Source organism: Ursus arctos, unplaced genomic scaffold, assembly GCF_023065955.2.
Source record: "Ursus arctos isolate Adak ecotype North America unplaced genomic scaffold, UrsArc2.0 scaffold_21, whole genome shotgun sequence".
Lineage (NCBI taxonomy): Eukaryota > Metazoa > Chordata > Mammalia > Carnivora > Ursidae > Ursus > Ursus arctos.
Window position 1 is genome coordinate 50,410,188 of NW_026622886.1, and position 21,592 is coordinate 50,431,779.

A 21,592-nucleotide genomic window follows, 5' to 3' on the forward strand; every position below is an offset into this window, starting at 1 on the left:
GAAGTTTGAAAAATTTGTAGATGTTCATTATCATTAGAATATGTAAAATGTGTAATTCTCATATAAGAGCACTTAAATTTTATTAATGAATTTTTTTTTTTAAGATTTTATTTATTTATTTGACAGAGAGACAGCGAGAGAGGGAACACAAGCAGAGGGAGTGGGAGAGGGAGAAGCAGGCTTCCCGCTGAGCAGGAAGCCTTATGCAGGGCTCGATCCCAGGGCCCTGGGATCATGACCTGAGCAGAAGGCAGAGGCTTAACGACTGAGCCACCCAGGCACCCCATATTAATGAATTTCTAAACAAGGAAATTGAAAACGTGTGAGTTGGGAGGGTGATTTTGCTCTTTAGAGTAATAGTAGTGGTTAGACTACAGTATGTTCAGAAAGGTTCTGGGTCCCTATAGGTTGGAGAATGTATCATATGTGACTATGGGTAGGAGAGAAATTTCTCAGCAAAGAGAATAAATTTCCCATGAGTTCCAGAATGTGATGTGTATTTATTGCTTGAGCTTAATTGTGCCTGAGGGAGCTGGAACACAGAAAGAAGCGTCCTTTCTGGGATTCCCTTTCTGCCATGAGGTATACTACAGTGATTATGCTTCAGGATGGGGATGTGAAGAAAGTCATTAGCTTGGGGTTGGTGGAGAACACTGTTGTCTTAATGGCATTGGACTTCAAGTAAAACATTAAACTTCAGTGTCCCTTTCTGTCTGAACAAGACAGAGAGAGGGTTGGAGAAGTATGGATGACCAGGAAATGAGAATTCAGGAATTTCTTTGAGAACATTCAAGGCTAGGGGCACCTGGTTGGCTCAGTCATTAAGCGTCTGCCTTCAGCTCAGGTCATAATTCCAGGGTCCTGGAATCAAGCCCTGCATCAGGCTCCCTCAGCGGGAAGCTAGCTTCTCCCTCTCCCACTCCCCCTGCTTGTGTTCCCTCTCTCGCTGTCTCTGTCAAACAAAAATCTTAAATAAAGAAATATATATATATATATATATATATATATATATATATATTTTTTTTTTTTTTTTTTTTTTAAGGCTAATTTAGGTACTTCAAACATTCAAAAGGAGATCCCCTTCATCTTTGACTTGAGGTTCTCCAGAAATATGCTACTGTTTCTCGTTTGGTCCCTCCCACACCCCTACCCCTAACCAGGGCAGTTAAATACTGTAGGATGTAGTTATGGTCAGCAGGGGGCACCCATTGCTTATCTGTCAGTCCAGGGACCTCCAACAAAAGGATGGAGAGAGTAAGTTCCTGTTCCCAGAATTGCTTCCTCTGAAAATGCCATTAAACCATTACTACCTTTCAGGGCATCAAATGGGAAAAGTGTCCGGGATATTGGAACAAAGGCTGCCTATGTCTCTAAATGAGGGACCTTAATGAGACTGGTTATGACCCACAGTTTTATGGGAGTTGTTTGGTGGAAGGTTAATGCCCTTCCATTTATCCTGGGTACTTCCGAACTTTGTCTCCCGCCCCGATGGTCCCCCTTTTTTGTTTTCTCTTAAACCTTTTGACTAGTAACTTAACCATGTTTTCCTAATTCAAACTCCCTTTAGCCTTTTTTTTTCCCACTCCCTTTGGCATTTTTATTTGTCTCACTTTGACTGTTCCAGCTGGAGCTACAGTCCCCGTGGGAGAAATAAGGGATTTGTAAAAGAAGGAAACCAGAGCTTATAGAGCACTCGTTAATTGTTGTTGTGATGAAAATTGAGAGCTGCCATTTAAATGAGGGTTGGAGGAATAGTCATTAGTCCAGAAGTAAATGTAAGGTTCCTGAAAGTAAAAGAAATGGTTTCTGGTGTCCTTTGAGTGTATCCTTCCAGCCCAATATATTTAACCAGCCTTCTTTCCTGATTACTTTTTTTATAGTTTAGCAAAGTAGGTTAGTCTACTATTGGAACTCTTATCAGTAGATGGTAGTTCAAGGAACTGAAGTTCTAATGGGCTTCATATTTTTTTGGATTAAGGGGTAATAGAGAGATATGGGACAGAGGACATGATTCAGGTGCATTCTTATACAGTCTAAAGTTTTGGGTTAGAATATCAAGTTTTCTGCTTTTAAAAAAATTTCTTTCTTCTTTTCCAGGGCAGCAGAGAAGAAAGTGGTAAAAATTACATCTGAGATACCACAGACTGAGGTAGGTATTCTGCTCCCTAGTAGAAGAGCAGTCTCTCTCTGTTTCTTACCTTTTATTCTACCGTATAATCACTAAAAAATTGACTTACAGGCAGAAAGTAAGTATTGACAGATTTTGGTATTGATATATTTTTCTACCACCTTCATTTGGGAAAATATTTGGACTGGCATAGTCACCTTTGAATCTGTAGTCTTTCTGTATATAGTCCTTGGGCCTTGGTGGTAACTCTCTTTAAGATGTTTACAAACTAGATTATAGTTTGGGAGGATAGTACCTTGGAAGAGATGAAAAGTAATAAGGGAAGATGTCACTACTTGATAGCTGGTAAGACTGAAAGTTGTCTGGATTCTGTGTCAAGATCTCTGAACGTCTTCAACTGAGATCTGTGTGGGGTTTTTTTGTACCTTTTAAGTAGTGATGACATAGGACAATGCTGCTTCATTTCTAGCTGAAAGAGTACCACTAGTGTTGGAACCAAGCTGTTCCTTTGATCCCTTTTCAAAGGTCAACCAAACACAGCTTTTGTCTTCTTGGCTTCGTGCAGAATGTAGGTTTTATTTTATTCCTTTCCTTTTGTTTTTGAGGACATGGGTGTAATAATAGTCTTTTGTGTTTGCTTTCTGGAAAGGGCTGTTGAGTTAAGCTCTGGGTGGATACAACCTGATATCCTCTAGGATTGTTGGTATTCTCGGTTTAGACCTTATGAAATATACTCCTGATGTTCTAAAGATACACATTTCTAAGCAACTTTTCTCCTTAAAGAAGGAAAATAGAAATTAATTTTTCTCTTCCCCTTCTTTTGTCTTTTTATCACCTAGAGAATGCAGAAGAGAGCTGAACGATTCAATGTACCTGTGAGCTTGGAGAGTAAGAAAGCTGCCCGGGCAGCAAGGTGAGTGTCCCAGCCTTTTGGATCTGAGACAGTGCTAGTATGAAGGTGGCGGGGTATGATCCTAGGTTTTAAATATAATTGTTGATTTTAAGTAGAATAGAGCCCTTGCTGAAAAGAAACACTTTCTTGGCTCTGTTCAGAACTTCTCTGCTGATTCGGATGTAGTAGCTGTAGACGGATTTTTATAATAGGTAAAAGTCAGGAACTGACTGTTACTCCCAGTTTTGATAAGGCTTCCTTTTAACTTATTCTCTGGTCTCTTGGTGAGAAAAAGAGTAAGCTGAACCTCTTTCATGGGGTTGTTAGAATTAGCTAATGATTGCAAGTCTTGAGATCACAAGCAAGAAGTGCCATATGTACACTTGACACGGAGACAGGCAACCAGGAGTGTGAACAGCTTCCTAAAATTTAGCTTGTTTATTTTTCTACAGATTTGGAATTTCTTCAGTTCCATCAAAAGGTAAGAATACAGAGACTTCTAAAAAAAAAGTTATGTTTATATTTTAACTTCTCTGTCACAACAGATTTCATTTCTCCAAATTAAGGTAAACTTGTTAGCTTTAGAAACCTATAAGAGGTTATAACATTCACTTTTTTGCTTTAGGTAAAACCATACTTAAGCCTTCCTGGGGAATTTAGAGAAGGTGCTGAAGTTATGAGAGAATAGGAGGAAGTGCCAACATTTGTTGTCCTCTTCTTGGACATCTTTAGAGAAGTTTCTGGTACCTTGTCTATTTATTTTAGTGTCTCAAGTCAGCATGTAATTACGTACCTGCCCTGTGTCATACTGCCTAGTGTAAGTGGTGAAAGAGAAAAGAGAGTATCTTTTACCTCAACATTCTTAACTTCTAGGAATATACAAGGAAATAATGTTGGATATGCTTAAAGACCTAGTTAGCCATAAGAATTATCACAGCATTATTTTTTGTGATCAGTAACTAGAAACAAGGTAAGATACAATAGGAAATTTGTTAAATAAATGTCAACCAAAGTATAGTAGATTATGCTGTTATTAAAATGATATTGAAGAGTGTCAGAAAAATATTAAGTGAAAACAAATTATGAAATTGTATTAGTATATTTCCCTTTTGGTAATAGAAGTGCATATATGGATAGAAAAACAGGTTTGGGGGGTGCCCGACTGGCTGAGTTGGTGGAGCATGCAACTCTTGATCTTGCGGTTGTGAGTTCGAGCCCCATGTGTGGTATGGAGTTTACTTGAAAATAAAAATTAAAAAAAAAAAAGGTCGGAGGGAATATGTGCTAAATTGTTAATACTCATTGTCTCTGGTTGTTGGAATTTTGAGTGATTTCTTTTTGCTTGTCTGTTTTTAAAATTTCTGCAATTAATACCTATCTTGTAATAAATTAGGAAAAAGGTTACTTTTTAAAAAACAGTCCAGTTTTAGAGACTTAAATTTTAAATGTAGTCTCTTAGTCTACTTTAGTCTTCTCAGGGATCTGTCTGAAGTGTGTTAAGAAAATGTCCTGTAAAGATCTAGCATTTTTCTCTGCTTTTTAAAAAACTAGCAGAATTCTGGCCGCTATCACTACATGTTTTCTTTATTTTTTTTCCTCAAAGATATTTATTTATTTATTTATTTATTTATTTGAGAGAGAAGCCTGAGCTGGGGGGAAGGGCAGAGGTAGAAGGAGAAGCAGACTCCTCGCTGAGTGCAGAGCCCAATATGGGTCTCGATCCCAGAACCCTGAGATCATGACCTGAGCTGAAAGCAGATGCTTAACTGACTAAGACATCCAGGCGCCCTCACTACATGTTTTAGAAACAAGGTATTTTCTGGCTTTTAGTTCTATCAAGAGAGATGCAGTAGGATTGGTGATAATACAGCAAAACTTACTAAAGACCTTAGGTGGTGCTATTTGAGGAAAGACAAAAGTTAAAATTAATAGTCTAAAAAGGAAAGCTGATGAATAAAATAATGTATTGATAACATTTACAGTATCAGGGGCACCTGGGTGGCACAGCGGTTAAGCGTCTGCCTTCGGCTCAGGGCGTGGTCCCAGCGTTATGGGATTGAGCCCCACATCAGGCTCCTCCGCTATGAGCCTGCTTCTTCCTCTCCCACTCCCCCTGCTTGTGTTCCCTCTCTCGCTGGCTGTCTCTATCTCTGTCGAATAAATAAATAAAATCTTTAAAAAAAAAAAAAAAACATTTACAGTATCATTCATGTAATTCTAACATCCTTAATCTATAGAGTACCTGTTAAAAGAATAGAGTTTAGCAACATTTGAAAGGAATTTAAATGTTCTCATTTATGCGTGAGAACATAAAAACATCTAACAGTTCCTAGCACGTGGATTATGGTAAAAGTTGAATCTGTACCTGAATGTTTACAGTGGAGAGTTAGGGATTGCAAGAGTGTAATGACTTAAAATTCTGGAAAAAAATTTTTGAAGATTTTATTTATTTGAGAGTACAAGCAGGGGGAGCAGCAGAGGGAGAGGGAGAAGCATACTCCCCACTGAACAGGGATCCTGCCGCGGGGCTCAATCCCAGGACCCTGGGATCATGGCCTGAGCTGGAAGCAGCCGCTTAATCTACTGAGCCACCCAGGCGCCCCTGAAAAGTTTTAAGTGAAGAAGTATTGACTTAGATTGGGGTTGGGCTTACAGGCCAATTTACTGCTTGCTTGTTAGTGATAATTTCAGGATAGGACATTGGCTTTAAACAGCTGTAATTTTAATTTACTATGATAGTAGCTCCGCTCCTTTGTCCAGAAGTGATTTTTTTAACAGCTTTATTGAGCCTGTAACTCATATTCCATATAGTTCGTTCATTTAAAGTATATAATTCAGTGGTTTTTAAAAAATGTATTCACAGTGTTCTACAATCATCATCTCAGTCTAATTTTAGGACATATTCATCACCTCAGAAGGAAACCCTGTACCCATTAGCAGTTGTTCCCATTCCTCCCTCCACCCCCATCCAAGCAACCACTCGTTTTTTCTATGCATATAAATTTGCTTTCTATAAATGGAATTGTACAATTTGTAGTTTTTTGTGACTGGCTTCTTAGCATAATGTATTCAGGGTTTGTCCGTGTTGTAGGATACATTAGTACTTCATTTCTTTTTAATGTTGGATAATATTTCATTGTTTGGTTACACCACATTTTACCTATCTATTCAGTAGCTGATGGACATTTGGGTTGTTTTCACTTTTTGGCTACTATAGATAATGCTGCTATGAACATTCATATACAAGTTTGGTGCAGATTGTATGGTTTCATTTCTCTTGGGTGTATACCTACGAGTGGGATTACGAGGTCATACGGTAAACTCTCTGTTTAACTTTTTGAGGAACTGCCAAATTGCTTTCCAAAGTGGCTGTACATTTTACGTTCCCACCAGCAGTGAATGCAAACATCTCTAGATGCAATGTTTGCCTTTTGTCCCCCCTCATCGTAAGATAAAGGATATTTGTCCTGTATACTTTTTCTGTGCTGTCTAATTTGATTTGAAGACTGTCAGCTTCCTTTATGATTTTTAAAAATGTTAAATAAAACTTTTATTTGCTTCTTTAGGTCTGTCATCTGATGCCAAGCCTATGGTAAGAAATCTTTTTTTATACTTTGAGAGACAAATCTTAACTCTGGTTTTAAAGTTAGAAACAGCTCCTCAAATCAGAGGAATCTCTGAGATCATACGAATTTGGTCACTGTCTTGTTTTCAATACATTGTTTTATATTCTGAATAAAATGGATTGTTTGAGTACTAGAGGTCAGAAAAATTGCCACATCTTCCAAGTCACTATAGACATCTTCCTTCCTATCATTCCTCTTGAAAAAATGAGTAGGTTTTGTTAGCTAGAGGACAGTCCATATAATTCTTCATTTTATGTTACTGTAGTTTTAGGCCTTGTCTAAGGGCTCTGAAAAATGTCTAATTCTTAGTTACCACAAGCAAATCTGTGGAAGCAACTTATGAGCTCTGTTGGTAGATATTGGTATTTTTTTTTTTTAAGATTTTATTTATTCATTTGACAGAGAGCCAGCCAGTGAGAGAGGGAACACAAGCAGGGGGAGTGGGAGAGGAAGAAGCAGGCTCCCAGCGGAGGAGCCTGATGTGGGGCTCGATCCCAGAACTCTGGGATCACGCCCTGAGCCGAAGGCAGACGCTTAACAACTGAGCGACCCAGGCGCCCCGATATTGGTATTTTTTAACACTAAATCATAGACTAAAGACTCGTAGAATAAGATGCCTTCCAGACCATTGTGACTAGATGGCATGTTCAGAAAATGGAAACAGAGGCTGTGGGTGAAATATGTTTGGCTTTATGAAATCCTGCTCTTGAGGTTACAGTGTGATGTGGGGAATGAAGCTGAAAGGTAGGAGTAGCAGCAGCAGTAGTAGTAACGAAAATGTCCTATACATTCTTATGATAGTAAGTCTTTTGTATATCAAGGCTTCCAAGAAAAAAGGGAGGAAGAAAATTGAGTTGGGTACTCGTGGTAAATTTGTCTTTTGAAGAAAGGAGAGCTGGGTATAGAGTTAAGAACGACTGAAGAGGCTGTGTATAGCATTTAATGATTTTGGACTGTGAATAATGGACTTGTTTGGAGGTAATTATTTAGATATTTGCTTTTTTAAGCAGTGTTTGGCCTACTTTGATCTTAAACCCCCTTTAGGCTCTTGCCACCTTTGATGAACAAAGGAGGCTGGGTTGAATCTTTTACTGCATTCCAGAAGAGGTATTTTAATAATTAGTGGCATGGATGGGTGCTGCTTAGTGTCCTGATGTGGCATATAGGGTATCTTTGATATTGTAGGCTTGTTTGAACTCTTAGCTTTGGACTGTAATTTCTGCCTTTTGTATTTTCTGTTTTAATTTTTTTTAAATACGGGTTTTTCCTCCTGTGTTTTTTAGGTTAACCTGGATAAACTAAAGGAAAGAGCTCAAAGATTCGGTTTGAATGTCTCTTCAATCTCCAGAAAGGTAAAGTACTGTTTTTGCCACCTTAGAGCAGCTTGGGGGCTACATAGGCTGAAAATGACTGTCCTGAGAATATAGCTAGCTGTTCATATTCAGCACTTCATTTCATGAAGTCCTTTGACTATCACCTCCTCTCGCTGACTGTTGATTACGTTATAGGAATTCTTTCACATAGCGCATCTTTTTTTTCCCCTGCAGATTTTTTTCATAGCTTCCACCCAAGCTATTAGAACATGGTCTGTATTTCTCTTGGTTAAGATGTTGTAATCAGTGATGTTAAAAACTTACTACATCTACTTAAACTTCTAATGTAGTCTTTTTAAAATTTTTTAAAGACTTTATTTATTAGAGAGAGAGAGGGCGCGTGCAAGCATGAGCAGGGGGAGGGGCAGAGGGAAAGGGAGAAGCAGACTCCCTGCCGATGCAGGGCTCAATCCCATGACCCTAGAATCATGACCCGAGCTGAAGACAGATGCTCAACGGACTGAGCCACCCTGGCGCCCCTCTAATTATAGCCTTAATGGAAACAGGGGAAGAAAATTCTGTCTTTGGGTCCGAAGGTACCTAGAAACAAAACTTGAAGGTTCTTTGGAACAAAAACGAGAAAGTTATTTCATTCTTTCTGCCACTGTACTAACTGACATTATTGAGTTTATTAAGCAAGGTGACTTCGACACCATGCAGTGTGGAGTGATCAATTCTATAGGGCATTATTGTGTTTGGAGTTTGGCCAGGCACGTGCCGTTGAAGTGAATGCTGAGGATTCTTCTGTTTGCTTTGAGCAGGTGGTCTCTTATGAATCTGTGTTCTGTGAGAATGAAAGCATGTTTCTTGGTTGTTGAAGTCAGGGCAGTGTTAAGGGAATACTACTGTAAACCAGAAGAACTATCAAAAGAAAAAAAGTCATTGGGGTGCTTGGCTGGCTCATTTGGAAGAGCATGTGACTCTTGATCTTGGGCTATACGTACATACCTACATACATATATAAACTTTTTTAAAAGGTCATTATTTCCCACTGAGTATGGAAGCATTTAGCTCGCTAAAATCCATTGGAAAACACTGTCCTGACAGTAGTTGTTAACATTTTTGCTCAGGAGAAAAACTGAGCACTAAAAAGTGTAAACACTTATGCCCCAGTGGGACTTCTAACCTTATACGCAACTGCTCCATTTTCCTTTTAGGTTACATTTTTTTATGTTTACCAGAAGCATAGCATTAGGTCTTTATGCCCAGCTTGGTCAGTAGGAATATTTGCTAGTTCATGTGAAATTTTAAAAAATTCAGGAGTTGAGAGTAGACAGAGTATATGATTCTTAAAGCACATGCAGCTTAATTGGGAAGAATATACTATAAACCAAGTCATTTGTGTTTTGTTAGATTGCTAAGGGGAAGGGTGCTTGGATCTGTGGCCCCAGTTCTCATCTGTCTCCTTTTAAGACTAGGTGTCTGAGAATCTCAGCAGTAACTCACTGTAGAGAATTGTATGTGTTCCATCAAAATTAACAAAATTGAACATCATATCTCCCAACTGTGTAGCTCATATGGACACTTTACTAAGACGACTTTGCCCCTCACTTTATACTGCCCACCTGAGTTATTTTCATAGTATTTCATTACAGGGATATTAGCCTTTTCACTTCACTTCCTTAGACTCTTTCTCCATATTTGACTTGCTTTCATTTTTAGTCTATAAGCTAAGTAAAGCATGAAGAGATACATTTATTAGTTTTGTGACTTTGAGCAAATTACTAAACTTCTTTGGTCCTCATCTATAAAACGGGGAAAAATACCTAACACTGTGTTTGTGAAGAGTAAGTAATTGTGAATATGAAATTATCTAACATACTGACACCTTGACCCTTAATAAATGCTCACTTTCTTCTTAGTTCAGTTCTGTTGGCCGCCTGACTTTATGCCTTTAATTGTGTCAAGTAACTTCTGTGTTTTAGTTGATCATTGATAAGATTTCATTTCCCATTTTAAGTCTCTGAAGGGTTGGGGTGTGTGGCTGGTTCAGGTGGTGAAGTGTGTGACTCTTGATCTTGGGGTTGTGAGGTCCAGCCCCATGCTAGGTGTAAAGATTACTAAACAAAATTAATAAATTAAAAAAATAATAATAAATCTCTGAAGGGTTGTAATCAGATAATGGTAATTGGTAAAACTCTTGACTATATGAGCTGTGTTTTCAGATGATGTTCATTGCCATACATATGTTCTAGAGTAGTGCTGCTCAAATTCTGTAGCAAAAAACTAGTTTGTTTCTTAAGTTTAAGATTTTATTTATTTGTCAGAGAGAGAGAGAAATAGGCAGAGAGAAAAGCAGGCTCCCTGCTGAGCAAGGAGCCCGATGCGGGACTTAGTCCCAGGACCTGGGATCATGAACTGAGCCAAAGGCAGACGCTTAACCAACTGAGCCACCCAGGGGTCCCAAGACTGTTTTTTTTAATTTGTAATTTGTCGGGGCTCCTGGCTGGCTCAGTTGGTAGAACGTGAGACTCTTGATCTCAGGGCTGTGAGTGAGTTCAAGCCTCACATTGGGCAGAGAGCTTACTTTAAAAGTTTTTTTTTCTAATTCATTGCTGAGTGGTACTTTTGTAAAATACAGTAAAAATGTCACAGCAGTGTTAAATTACTCTGGAAGTTTCCAAGCACTCACAGTTTCTGGAGTTCTTGCAGACTGGTAAACACTTTGGGGATCAGCACCAGGAGGCAGATCACATTTTGAGTAGCACTGTACTGGTGTATGTATGATTTCTTCCAGGGACCACTTTGCTTGGAGACTTTCGACTTTTTGAGATATTCTCTTTGAGCATAGATTCCGTTTGCATTGATCATAAATCCTGATTTTCAGAATCATCCTGATTTCAACAGTTTGCTCTACTTTGCCCCATAAACCATTAAAATGTCCCAGAAATGCTGATATTTTGGTGTCCACCACTGTCCAGTAGAACTTTCTGTGATGTTGGAAATATTCTACAGAATATTGTTCCTTTGAATAAGTCTGTGTTATCTAATACAGTAGTCATTAGCCACATGTCGTTATTGATTACTTGAAATGTAGCTAATGTGAACTGAAATTTTAAATTAATTTAAATAGCTGCATGTATATTAGGCAATTCAAGCCTAACTTAAATCTCTGTACAGTTTTCACACTTGAAGTGGCATAGAAATCCTTGATCAGACCACATGTTTGGACCACTGTTTCTGTAGCCTGTAGAGTATCTTTAGTGCCTGTAGAATATAAGCAGTTTCAGAGCGAATGTGGAAGGAGAGAATTGGAGGAAAGGGTGTAGTAAGATAAAAAAAGGAATTGTTCTTTTTTTAAAGTAACTTTTTCCCCCAGAACTTAGTTGTTCTAGATCCAAATCGTGAAATCGCAACTGGCTACATTCTCAGTGAGAGTTGTTTGGTTCAGAATCTTGTATTTAACTGTTCTCTATCACCAGAGATGATTTGCTACCTAGTATTTGGTTGGCCTAGGTTAGTGACATGATTAAGTTTGTATTTATGGAACAGCTAGGTCAGTATACTGTGCCCACCTCATCCTGGGTTCCAGTATAGCCTCCTCCTATATAATTTGGTCACCTGTCTTTAATTTTTACAATTCTCTAGGCACAGATCTCTTTCAGTTAGATAAGATGCAAGTAGTGGAGGTTAGCAGGTAGTGTAGAGATGTCTCTTCTTCCTAGTATCCCGAAAAGGGCAATGAGAAATCCCCCTCCTGTCACATCTGTTGTATGGGATTTGTGTTTGCTTGATCCAACTTAAGGCCCAGATTTCTTGCGATTTCTCTTTGGTAGATTCCTCTGCAGACCAGTGTATATGATAAAGAGAAAGTGTGTGAGAGGAAGTGAGCCGTGGATCAGTAGTGTTTATGACTGATTTGTGTGTGTGTATGTGTCATAGTCTGGTCATCTTTTCTTTATATTTTAGATTTACATCTGAGCATATTACAAATTTGAGGCTATCAAATCACTGCTATTCTTCCTAGGCTGACTTCTGCCAGACTGCTCATATATTTCAGCTTTCAGTTCCACTAGTATACTATACATGTTAGGCAGTACACAGAAACTTAAAGAAATCTGGCTGTCTCCCCCCCCCCACCCCCCGCCTCAATCATCTTCCTCCTTTCTCCCTGCCCGAGAAAGGCCTGTCCGTTCATGTTTCCAACTCAGGTCTCAGTGAATAGAATCCTGTTGGTTTAGGATAATGAGAAGTGACAGGGCAAAGAATGGCACTGGCATTTATAGACATTTTTTACACAAGAGGCTGTAAATTGTCCCCTCCAACTCTTTGGACTATTTGAGGGTAGAATGGCATGCCTTTTCTCGTATAAGCCTCATGGTGACTATGGGCTGAGAAACCTCCCACCCCCTCAAACAAAACAAAACCCAGATAAATAACCTCTGCCTGGTTGGTTCTGATTGATCACCAGCTAGGTTTTCAGTCTTGTGCTTGACTGGTTGTTTTTTTTGTTTTGTTTTGTTTTGTTTTTCCTTCTCTCTGTCAGTTTTCCATGCCTCCCAAGAGAAGTGGTGTTTGGGTTAGTCCTTTTGGTGAAGGACAGGACTTGGCTTGGCGCATAAAAAACTCATCTTTGAAAGGAGTGAGAGATGGATAGAGGGAATCGATGGGAAGCCAGCTCAGTTAATAAATGATGATCATAGGACATTAGTTTTATAAAAACTAAATCTGGGCTTAGAGTTATGGTGTAAACTGATATAGCTAATTTGGATTGTTTTGTTTTCATTTTTCCCCCCCAAACATTGGCATATTTGGGAATGTGAAACTTGATACTTTAGGAAGTTATAGGACATCCAGTTAAGTCAGTATTAAAAACAAAACAAAACCCAAGCTCAGACACTAAGTAGATAACTGAATGTGGTTTATACTCTTTTCCCTCCCTGCGAATGTGAGGGGCATGTGTTACTGCTTCTTGGTTCTTGATTAGTAGTAGAAAATATAGGCATCTTTTATCCCTGTTTACCTTAGTACATCTTCCCTGCTTCTCTACTGCAATATCATTGCACTTCCCTGTTTGTAGCTCATGTTAAGGTAACCGTTCTAATGGGTTATCTTAAGGACTATAAACCCTAAAGGCTGCTTTTCCTGCGTTGTGATCTTTGCCGGTTTTCTTCCCTAATGATTGTGATCTGTGTTATACAGTGTCAGAATATAAAAAGGGGGCACCTGGGTGGCTCAGTCAGTTAAGTGTCTGCCTTCAGCTCAGTTCATGATCCCAGGGTCCTGGGATTGAGCCCCACATCGGGCTCCCTGCTAAGTGGGAAGCCTGCCTCTCCCCCTTCCACTGTGTTTCCCTGCTTATGTTCTGTCTGTCAAATAAATAAATTAAATCTTTAAGAAAAAAGAATATAAAAAGGTTAAAAAGTTAAATATCTCTTCATTGATCATTATCTTGTTGAGGCTGGTAGCTAGAAGATTCTCGGGTGGCTGCAGTGATTAGTTTCATGACCCTTTCATGTAATTATATATTTTTGCTCACCATTGCTTGGGGATGCATCATTTCAGAGTGAGAGAGATATTGGACTTTCCTTATTTTTGAGGATCTTGTCACTGAAACCTGTTGAGATATCAAAGAAGAAAGCTGTGAGAGAGAGTCAGTTCCAAGCACAGGAGAGCACCAGTGTCTCCTAGCATATAGATTTCGCTGTGGCTAACTGAGAGTAGGCTGGTCTCCGTTCACTCTTCTGTAAGGCCTATTTGATTCTATCTGTATTCCCTTCCACCGTCTGAAATAAATGAAGAGATGTTTGTTTTTCCCCTTCAGCAGTGGGTTTTGGTATAGAGGAATGTGGAGAGAAGGAAGTTCACACTATGGATTTAGAAGTTGGTCACCAGCTTTCTCAGAGGGTCTATAATTGTTAGAGTTGAGGTATGTGTATGTAAACTTTTTCCAAAGGAAGAGCTGTGGGGCCATGTATGGGACATTGCCAACATGGTACTGTAAGAACCTGAAGAACCATAAACTATGGTGAGAAGCTTGGTAGAATATTTTTTATTAAGGGGTAGTGGTAGAAGATTTAGATCCCAAGATAAGTTGGAGAAGTAGCCTGCTAAGTGGTTTTGGATTCTTTTCCATCCAAAGTATACTCAAGTAGCGGTACCTAGGCTAAGTACACCACTTAATTCTCTACTTCCCTTTTTCATGGGGTCCCGTGAGACCAAGAGAATGCGGATAGTAGGATTGTAGATGGGAAAAACTTCAGTGTAGATCTTCTTAGACATTTCATTGAGTATTTCACTGAGCAAGAATTTGGGGGGACTACCCCCGCCCCTCATTCTAGGTTGTCATTTTTCCCAAAAATGCTTCTTCCATCTGAAAAATTATATTCTTTTAACTTACATTAACCAATAAGAATGGGGTGGGTGTGTGTGTGTGTGTGTTCAGTAGATGGAGGTAGTTGAAAGTAACTGTTAGGATGAATTTCAGGGAGAGCTAAGATCCAAATCCACATAGGTTTCAGCATTTCTTGCAGCATTTTGGGGCCCAACTAAAATTTAACCAGTCCTTTAAATCTTCTTCTAATTAATAATAATTTGAAAATTAATATTTGGCCTTTTTTTCTGCCCTCTCTCCTCTAAGATAAAAACTACTGTTTCTCCACCCGCCCACTGAGACAAACCTTGAGGGAGTGGTAAAGGAGCTGTTTAAAGAGGAAACAATAGGGAAAACTCTCTGACCTCAGTTTATCCCCTCATCTGGTTCTTCATTTGTCCCTGCTGAGGAACAGAACTTGTCTTTTGTCTGTAACACAAATACATCTTCACCTCCCTCCCTTCCCACTCTCCCCCCCAACCCGCTCTTCTCACTCCCTTCTATTATAGTTCCAATCAATGATGTCATTATGTGTGCCATTCAACTGCTGTTGAGCCACTTGGCTATAGGAATTTGGAAGAGCAAAGGGGCAGAATGGAATTTTTCTCTGTCCTGCCCAGGGCTCTTGAAAATGTATTCTAATTTTAACTTGAGAAATAGGAGTCAGGTTTTTCTTTGCTCAGTTTCTTCTTCTACCCTCCCACTCTATGTTCTAACCCTTAAACACAGTTTTTACTAGCTCTGTATGAGGAAAAAATTGGATAGAAATGTTAGGAATATAAATTGAACACTTTAAGAGGAAAAGCATTAAAAATTTGTAGAAGCAAGATGAAAATTTTGATGCTTTGTTACCATTTATGGTAACAGGTGTTTTGCCCTGTTTACTATAAGTTGGGTCTTTGAGAAGTTTCCGGTAGAGGGTTATACTTCCCTAGAGTGCCTGGTTGAAAACACTAAGGATCTTTCCCTTTTCATTTTATTTTTTTACATGATTTTGTACATTGAGTTTGAATCCAAATAACTAGAGGTAAGAAAGTTTGTAGTAAGAAAAAAAAAAAATGCACTCTCTTTTCTATCCTTCTTGCTCAATGTCCCGCCCCCCCACTTACGTCTTTGCATTCCTTCTAACATGTCAGACCTGATGACTTGATAAAAAACAAGTTTTATGCCTGTTTGTGGTCCCCCTGTAGTGTTTTCCCCAAGAGTAAATACAGTCTGGAAAAGGAGGGGAATGAGTCTGTTTTACTTTTAAATACATTTAGTTGTTTTCTGTCAGCCAAGTTCTTGAGATGGGATCATTCTCTTGAGTGTCAGTTTAAAAAAAAAAAAAAACAGTTCCACCCATGGTACATAAGGTAAATAATTTTTAAAATTTCCTTGTAAATATATTATATCTGATTGTATATCTGGTTGTATCTCTAATTTGGGGGTGACCAGTATCTATGTCTAATTTGGGGGCAACCCAGTAGCTGGCCTGGCTTATCTAAGCATAGCAATATCTAATATCTGTCTGATTGCTCTCAAATACTCTCCCTGCCTGTCGTGAAATGTGAGCTCACTTTCTGAATCCAAGTCTATCCATCCTTCAGAATCTGTATGGGAGAAAAAACTATGGGGTGTTTTTTTGTTTTGGTTTGGGGTTTTTGTTTTGGTTTGTTTTTGGTGTATGTGTATTTCTAGCTTTTGGGTGGGGTAGGTAAGAAGTTTTGGTGTTCAAAGGCTCTTTGTGGTCTGAGAGCTGTAGCAATATAAGGATGTTTAAGATGTATTTTAATACTTGAGAGGCTAACACTTTGCTGATAGCGTTCTTTGGGCTGACATTGATAAGGAGAAGTAACATTTTATTTTTGAAAATATATATGGGTTCATGGGGCCCCTGGGTGGCTCAGTCGGTTGAGTGTTTGCCTTCGGCTCAGGTCATAATCCCAGGACGGGATTGAACCCTGCATCGGGCTCCCTGCTCAACGAGGAGTCTGTTTCTCCCTTTCCCTCTAACCCCACTCCCCGCTTGTGTGGGTGTGCACATGCACATTCTATCTCAAATAAATAAAATCTTTTAAAAAAATAAGAAAGAAAATATATACAGGTTCAATTCAAGTTTTTTTTTTTTTTTCAAGTAAAATTTAGTAATTACATGACAGTTTTGTTTTCTTACATATTCATTTTTAGTAGCAAAGTTGCTTTTCATGCCTGATAGCTGAAGGAGGCCAGATAAAATCCGGTAGTATTTTAGAGATAGGAATGGGAATGAGGAAGGGCATCAGATTGGGAGATATTTTATAGGGGGACATTTGGTGGTAATGTTTGCAAACTAGCAAAGGCCCTGTTTTGTTAAGTTTTTTTTATTTTTTAAGTAATCTCTTCCCCCAATCTGGGACTCAAATTTGTAACCCTGAGATCAAGAGTCATATGCTCTACTGACTGAGCCAGCCAGGCACTATGAAAGGCCCTGTTTTTAATAACATCAGAGGTGTCTTGTTAAGATCTAGACAATATTTACTCCTTTCATACCCTCCCTTTCCTCTGTTGCTCTTTTCTCACATTTTTAAACCAAATTTTACCTTCTCATCCCTAGAGCAGATTCTTAGGACAGAAATAGAAATGTATTTTCAGGGTATTTTACACTTGAAATTCATGTCAAATACTGAATCTTTAAATCCCTAGCAGGGAAGATGTGTTACTGAGAAAGATACTATGTTTGAAGTGCTTGCTGTCTGGATTTTAAAAAGTACGGGGTGAGGAGTTCATTGAGGTATAGAGTAGAGGAGACAGTTACAGAATTTTCACTACCATGTTCATGCTTAGGTATGAGGTAGTTGAGGAAGTGCAACTAGAGGTGAAGAGAGCTGTAAGATGAGAGAGGCCTTATGTGATGGACCTCTTTAGTGCTGTTAAGTGAATGAGCAAAAAACACATAAGCCTTAGGACAAATCCTATCTGTTCTCTACTTTGTTGATATTTCCCCTTGTACTCCGTATTAGTTCTGCAGGGAAAGGAAAAAAACACCTTCGTGTGCTTGAACCTCGTTGCCTCTGTCTTTCCCCCACATACCTGAAGTTCCCTGGTCTTGTTTTGGCATGTTTTTCCTGTATTGAACTCCCTTGTAAAAAGTCTCTCTGTTCCTATACTTGAATTCTATGAAGGCAGGCAAGACAGGTGTGCTCCTTAGAGCCACCTGTGATTTCTTCATAGCTTTCTTTTCCCCCTTACGTCCCTGTGGCTGAGATACCCTGTTGGTAGGAAGCATAAACTTTTTTTGGAAGGCCCCTGGTGCTTTTGGAGGAAAACTGGAGTGGAGAGGCAACTTTGCTTGGACTTGGTGAGATAGATAGATAGATAGATAGACAGACTTATTTATTTGTGTGTGTGTGTGTGTGTATATATATATATACATATATATATATATTTATGTATGTATGTATGCATGTATTTATTTATTTATTTTTGGTCTATGCTTTCTCAAAGCCATTTGCAGTTGTTCCCAACTATAGCTGTACATAAGGGTCACCAGGGGACCCTCTTTAAAATACATCTCCCTAAGCTCTTCCTTTTGAGATTCAGATTTATTAGTTTGGGGTGAAACCAGAAACCTGAATTTTAAAATATTACAGGTGAGGGGCCTGGCTGGCTCAGTCGGTAGAACACGAGATTTGGGTCTTGAGTTCGAGCCCCACATTGGGCATAAAACTTACATTAAAAATATATAGATAGATGTAGATATAGATATATTTTACAGGTGAAAAGAATCTGTTCTCCTAGTGCTCATTCTAATTTCTGAGTGCTCAGGTAACTGTTATCCTTCATTCTCTGTATATTTGGTTAAGAGAGCATTTACCTCCCCTCAGAGTTTTTAGCTTCCCTCTACTGACTTCTTGACATTTCTGCCAGCTCTGCATCGCTTATCCTTAAAAGCAGCAGCTTCCTGGCTTTTAAGGGAGGGAGGTGGGGACTTTTAATAGAAACTTGGTTTCCGGGGGTCTCAAGTGTGAAGCCTTCATTTCCTCCACCTGCGTTGCTTTGTCCTACAATCAGCTAGAGCAAGACCGAGACGACCTCCTCTGGGGTTGAAGAGGAGTGGGGGTTGGGGAAGGAGCTTGTTTTGGAGAAAGAGAAAAAGTGATGGGAGCTAGTGGCTCAGAAGAGTGTTTGGTTCAAATCCTGTAAAGATAGGAGAAGATACAGTTCCTGGTAGTCTCTAAATCCCATGTAGCTTTAAAGTTCCTGGCACCCTGCTGGCCCTAGAAAGTTGATTCTGATCTCACAGTTAAAATTTTTTAGAGTAGGTAAGATTGTTGTATTGGGAGGTGTATTTTTTGTTATGTGAGTGGGAGTGTTGGAGTGTCACTTTATGCTAAAATGGCATACCCTTTGCTAGTCCAGCCCTTCACTTTTGTCTTGCTTAGTTAGGCTCTGTGCATTAGTTTTTAGGACCACCTCATGGTCTGGCTGGCATAAAGGCTCAGGAATAAACATGTTCAGATGAATTTCAGAAACTGGGGCAGGGAGGTGACAGCTGTGTGTTTAAGCATTGCAGTGTTTCTGAGAGAAAAACCATCAGTTGCTGTCATTCACCCTGAGAGTATGAAATTGGAAGCCCACTTACCCTGGAGTGTTTCATAACCTTTACCTCAGGGAAGTCAAGGCCATGTCATTATTAATCTGCCATTGCCTGAAGGCCCCCACCCTCTTTTTTTCATCCTACCATCAGTCGTGTAGCAGTGAGAGTCAGGAAAGTGACCATAAAGTGCCATCCTTTTCTTTTTGCCTCACTCTTACCTTACATTCCCTTGGAAAATCAGACTGGCCTGAGTAGTATTAACGTCTTTATATGGTTATTCATTTATATAAGGGGATAGTTAGGGGCCCCTGGGTGGCTTAGTCATTAGGCGTCTGCCTTTGGCTCAGGTCATGATCCCAGGGTCCTGGGATCAAGCCCCAAATCGGGCTTCCTGCTCAGTGGGGAGTCTGCTTCTCCCTCTCCCACTCCCCCTGCTTGTGTTCCCTCTCTCTTTCTCTCTCACTGTCAAATAAATAAAATCTTAATAAAAATAAAAGGAACAGTTATTACTTTTGAAAAACATAACCGTCTTAGCTCTCTATCAGTCTTTCTCCCATCATTCAAGGGAAAAGACTTCTGAGAAAGTAACTATTAAAGTGGGGTAAATAAAGTGGCAGAGTTTAGGTCCTGATGGAAACATATAGCAGGCTCTTACATTGAAGAGTGTTGAATGTGAAGAATAGCTGTCATTAAAACAGCCATAGGAGGGGGCACCTGGATGTCTCAGTATATTTGGTTAAGAGAGCATTTACCTCCCCTCAAAGTAGACTCTTGATCTCAGCCCAGGTCTTGATCTCAGGGTCATGAGTTCAAGTCTTTCATTGGGCTCCACGTTGGGTTTGGAGGTGGCACCTGGGTGGCTCAGTTGGTTAAGCATAGACTCTTGATCTCAGCCCAGGTCTTGATCTCAGGGTCATGAGTTCAAGCCTTTTGTTGGGCTCCACGTTGGTCTTGGAACCTACTTAAAACAAAGCGAACAAACAAAAAAACAGTTATAGGGGTGCCTGGGTGGCTCAGTTGGTTAAGCGTCTGCCTTCGGCTCAGGTCATGATTCTGGGACTCCCGGGATCCATCGAGTCCCACATCTAGCTGCTTCTTCCTCTCCCTCTGCTTCTTCCTCTTCCCTGTGCTCCACCCCGCCACCTGTGCTCTCTCACTCTCTCAAATAAATAAATAAATAAATAAATAAATAAATAAATAAAATCTTTAAAAAAAAAACAAACAAAAAAACAGTTATAGGAGAACAGCCAGCTCCAACTCGTAGTAGTACCTGAGCTTCCCTGAAGTGCTCTTTTCTGCTTATAAGGGTATCTCTGACTGAATTCTTTAGATTGTAATTTCTGCTTCTCACACATGTGTAAGGAGGGATGATGAGTGAGTGAGCTGTTGCACTGACCAGGAAAAATGACTGGCTTGGTTAATTCTCTTGGTCTCCTCTGACAGTAGTGAGGATATCTCATATTTAAATTCAGTAGATACTCTTGCTTTGGGTTTTGGGGATTATAATTCCTTAAATAAGTGTAAGTTACATTTGGGTCACTGTTTTGTTTCTCCTAGTTTCTTCTTTTTTTTTTTAAGATTTTATTTTCTTTTTTAAAGAATTATGTAGTATTTTAGAGAGAGCATGAACGGGAGGGGAGAGGGAGAGGGAGAGAGAATCTCAAGCAGACTCCACCATGAGCACAGAGCCAACGTGGGGCTTGATCTCACGACCCTGAGATTTTGACCTGAGCCAAAACCAAGAGTTAGATGCTTAACCAGTTGTGCCACCCAGGTGCCCTAAGATTTTGTTTGTTTATTTGATTTTAACATTTTATTTATTTATTGAGACGGAGGAGGGGCAAAGGGAGGAGGGAGAGAATCCCAAGCCAAGAGCCTAACTCAGGGCTGGATCCCAGAACCCTGAGATCATGACCTGAGCCAAAGTCAGGAGTCAGACACTTAACCAACTGAGCCACCCAAGTGCCCCTAAGATTTTATTTTTTTTAAATAATCTCTACACCCAGAGTGGGTCTCAAACTAACAACCCCGATATCAAGAGTTGTATACTCTACCGAATGAGCCAGCCAAACACCCCTCTCCTAGTTTCTTTTTAATGATCCAGAGTGGCACTGGTAATAAGATTGAAGAAGGTGTATATGCTTTCAGTACATAGCCCATGGAGTGCTAATTAAATCAAAGTGGGCTGCTTTTGCCAGAGCAAATAACTCTGGCACACTAAACTTGGAGTGGTGTTCTTTATTGTATTCAGGATAAGACTAGTAGGTTTTGAAAAATGTTCTCTTGAATTTGTATCTTGAAGAAGCAGGTTGGGTTTGGAAGATAAAGCTACAATCTACTCCATCTTGGATAGAGATTTTATCCTTGGAACTCTTTGCCATAGAATGAAAAGGACACTTTAGAAAGCATCTGTGATGTTCAGGCTGCCAGTTGTTGCAGCTGATCTTCCATTTGGTACTTAATTCCTGGCTACAGTATATATGCCATGGAAACCACTGACAAGAGTCCTTAAAGTTTCTAGTAATAACTTGGTACTTCCTTCCCCTCTCTTTTTCCTTCTTGGGGCACTGAAGTATTTTTTAATTAATCCCATTATATTTAGGGAGGAGTAAGTTCTTAAGGGACCAGCAGCAACCCTGTAACTAACTGTACTTAGTTTTCTAAGTTTCTGTCTTGGGATCTGGGTGTTGGATCCTTGTCTT

General features: G+C 39.5%; 1 protein-coding gene across 2 annotated transcripts in view; it reads left to right on the forward strand.

Annotated features, from left to right (window-relative positions):
- The window catches only part of SARNP (SAP domain containing ribonucleoprotein), a 49,692-nt gene that overhangs the window by 13,673 nt on the left and 14,427 nt on the right, over positions 1–21,592 (forward strand). For both annotated transcript variants that reach the window (XR_006409760.3, XM_026500325.4), the window contains exons 5-9: positions 2,098–2,149; positions 2,968–3,041; positions 3,473–3,501; positions 6,587–6,612; positions 7,930–7,998. Coding sequence is in view for 1 of the 2 variants with exons in the window: in XM_026500325.4 (XP_026356110.1) it covers positions 2,098–2,149; positions 2,968–3,041; positions 3,473–3,501; positions 6,587–6,612; positions 7,930–7,998 (250 nt within the window). In the remaining variant the exon portion in view is untranslated. The remainder of the gene's footprint in view (positions 1–2,097; positions 2,150–2,967; positions 3,042–3,472; positions 3,502–6,586; positions 6,613–7,929; positions 7,999–21,592) is intronic.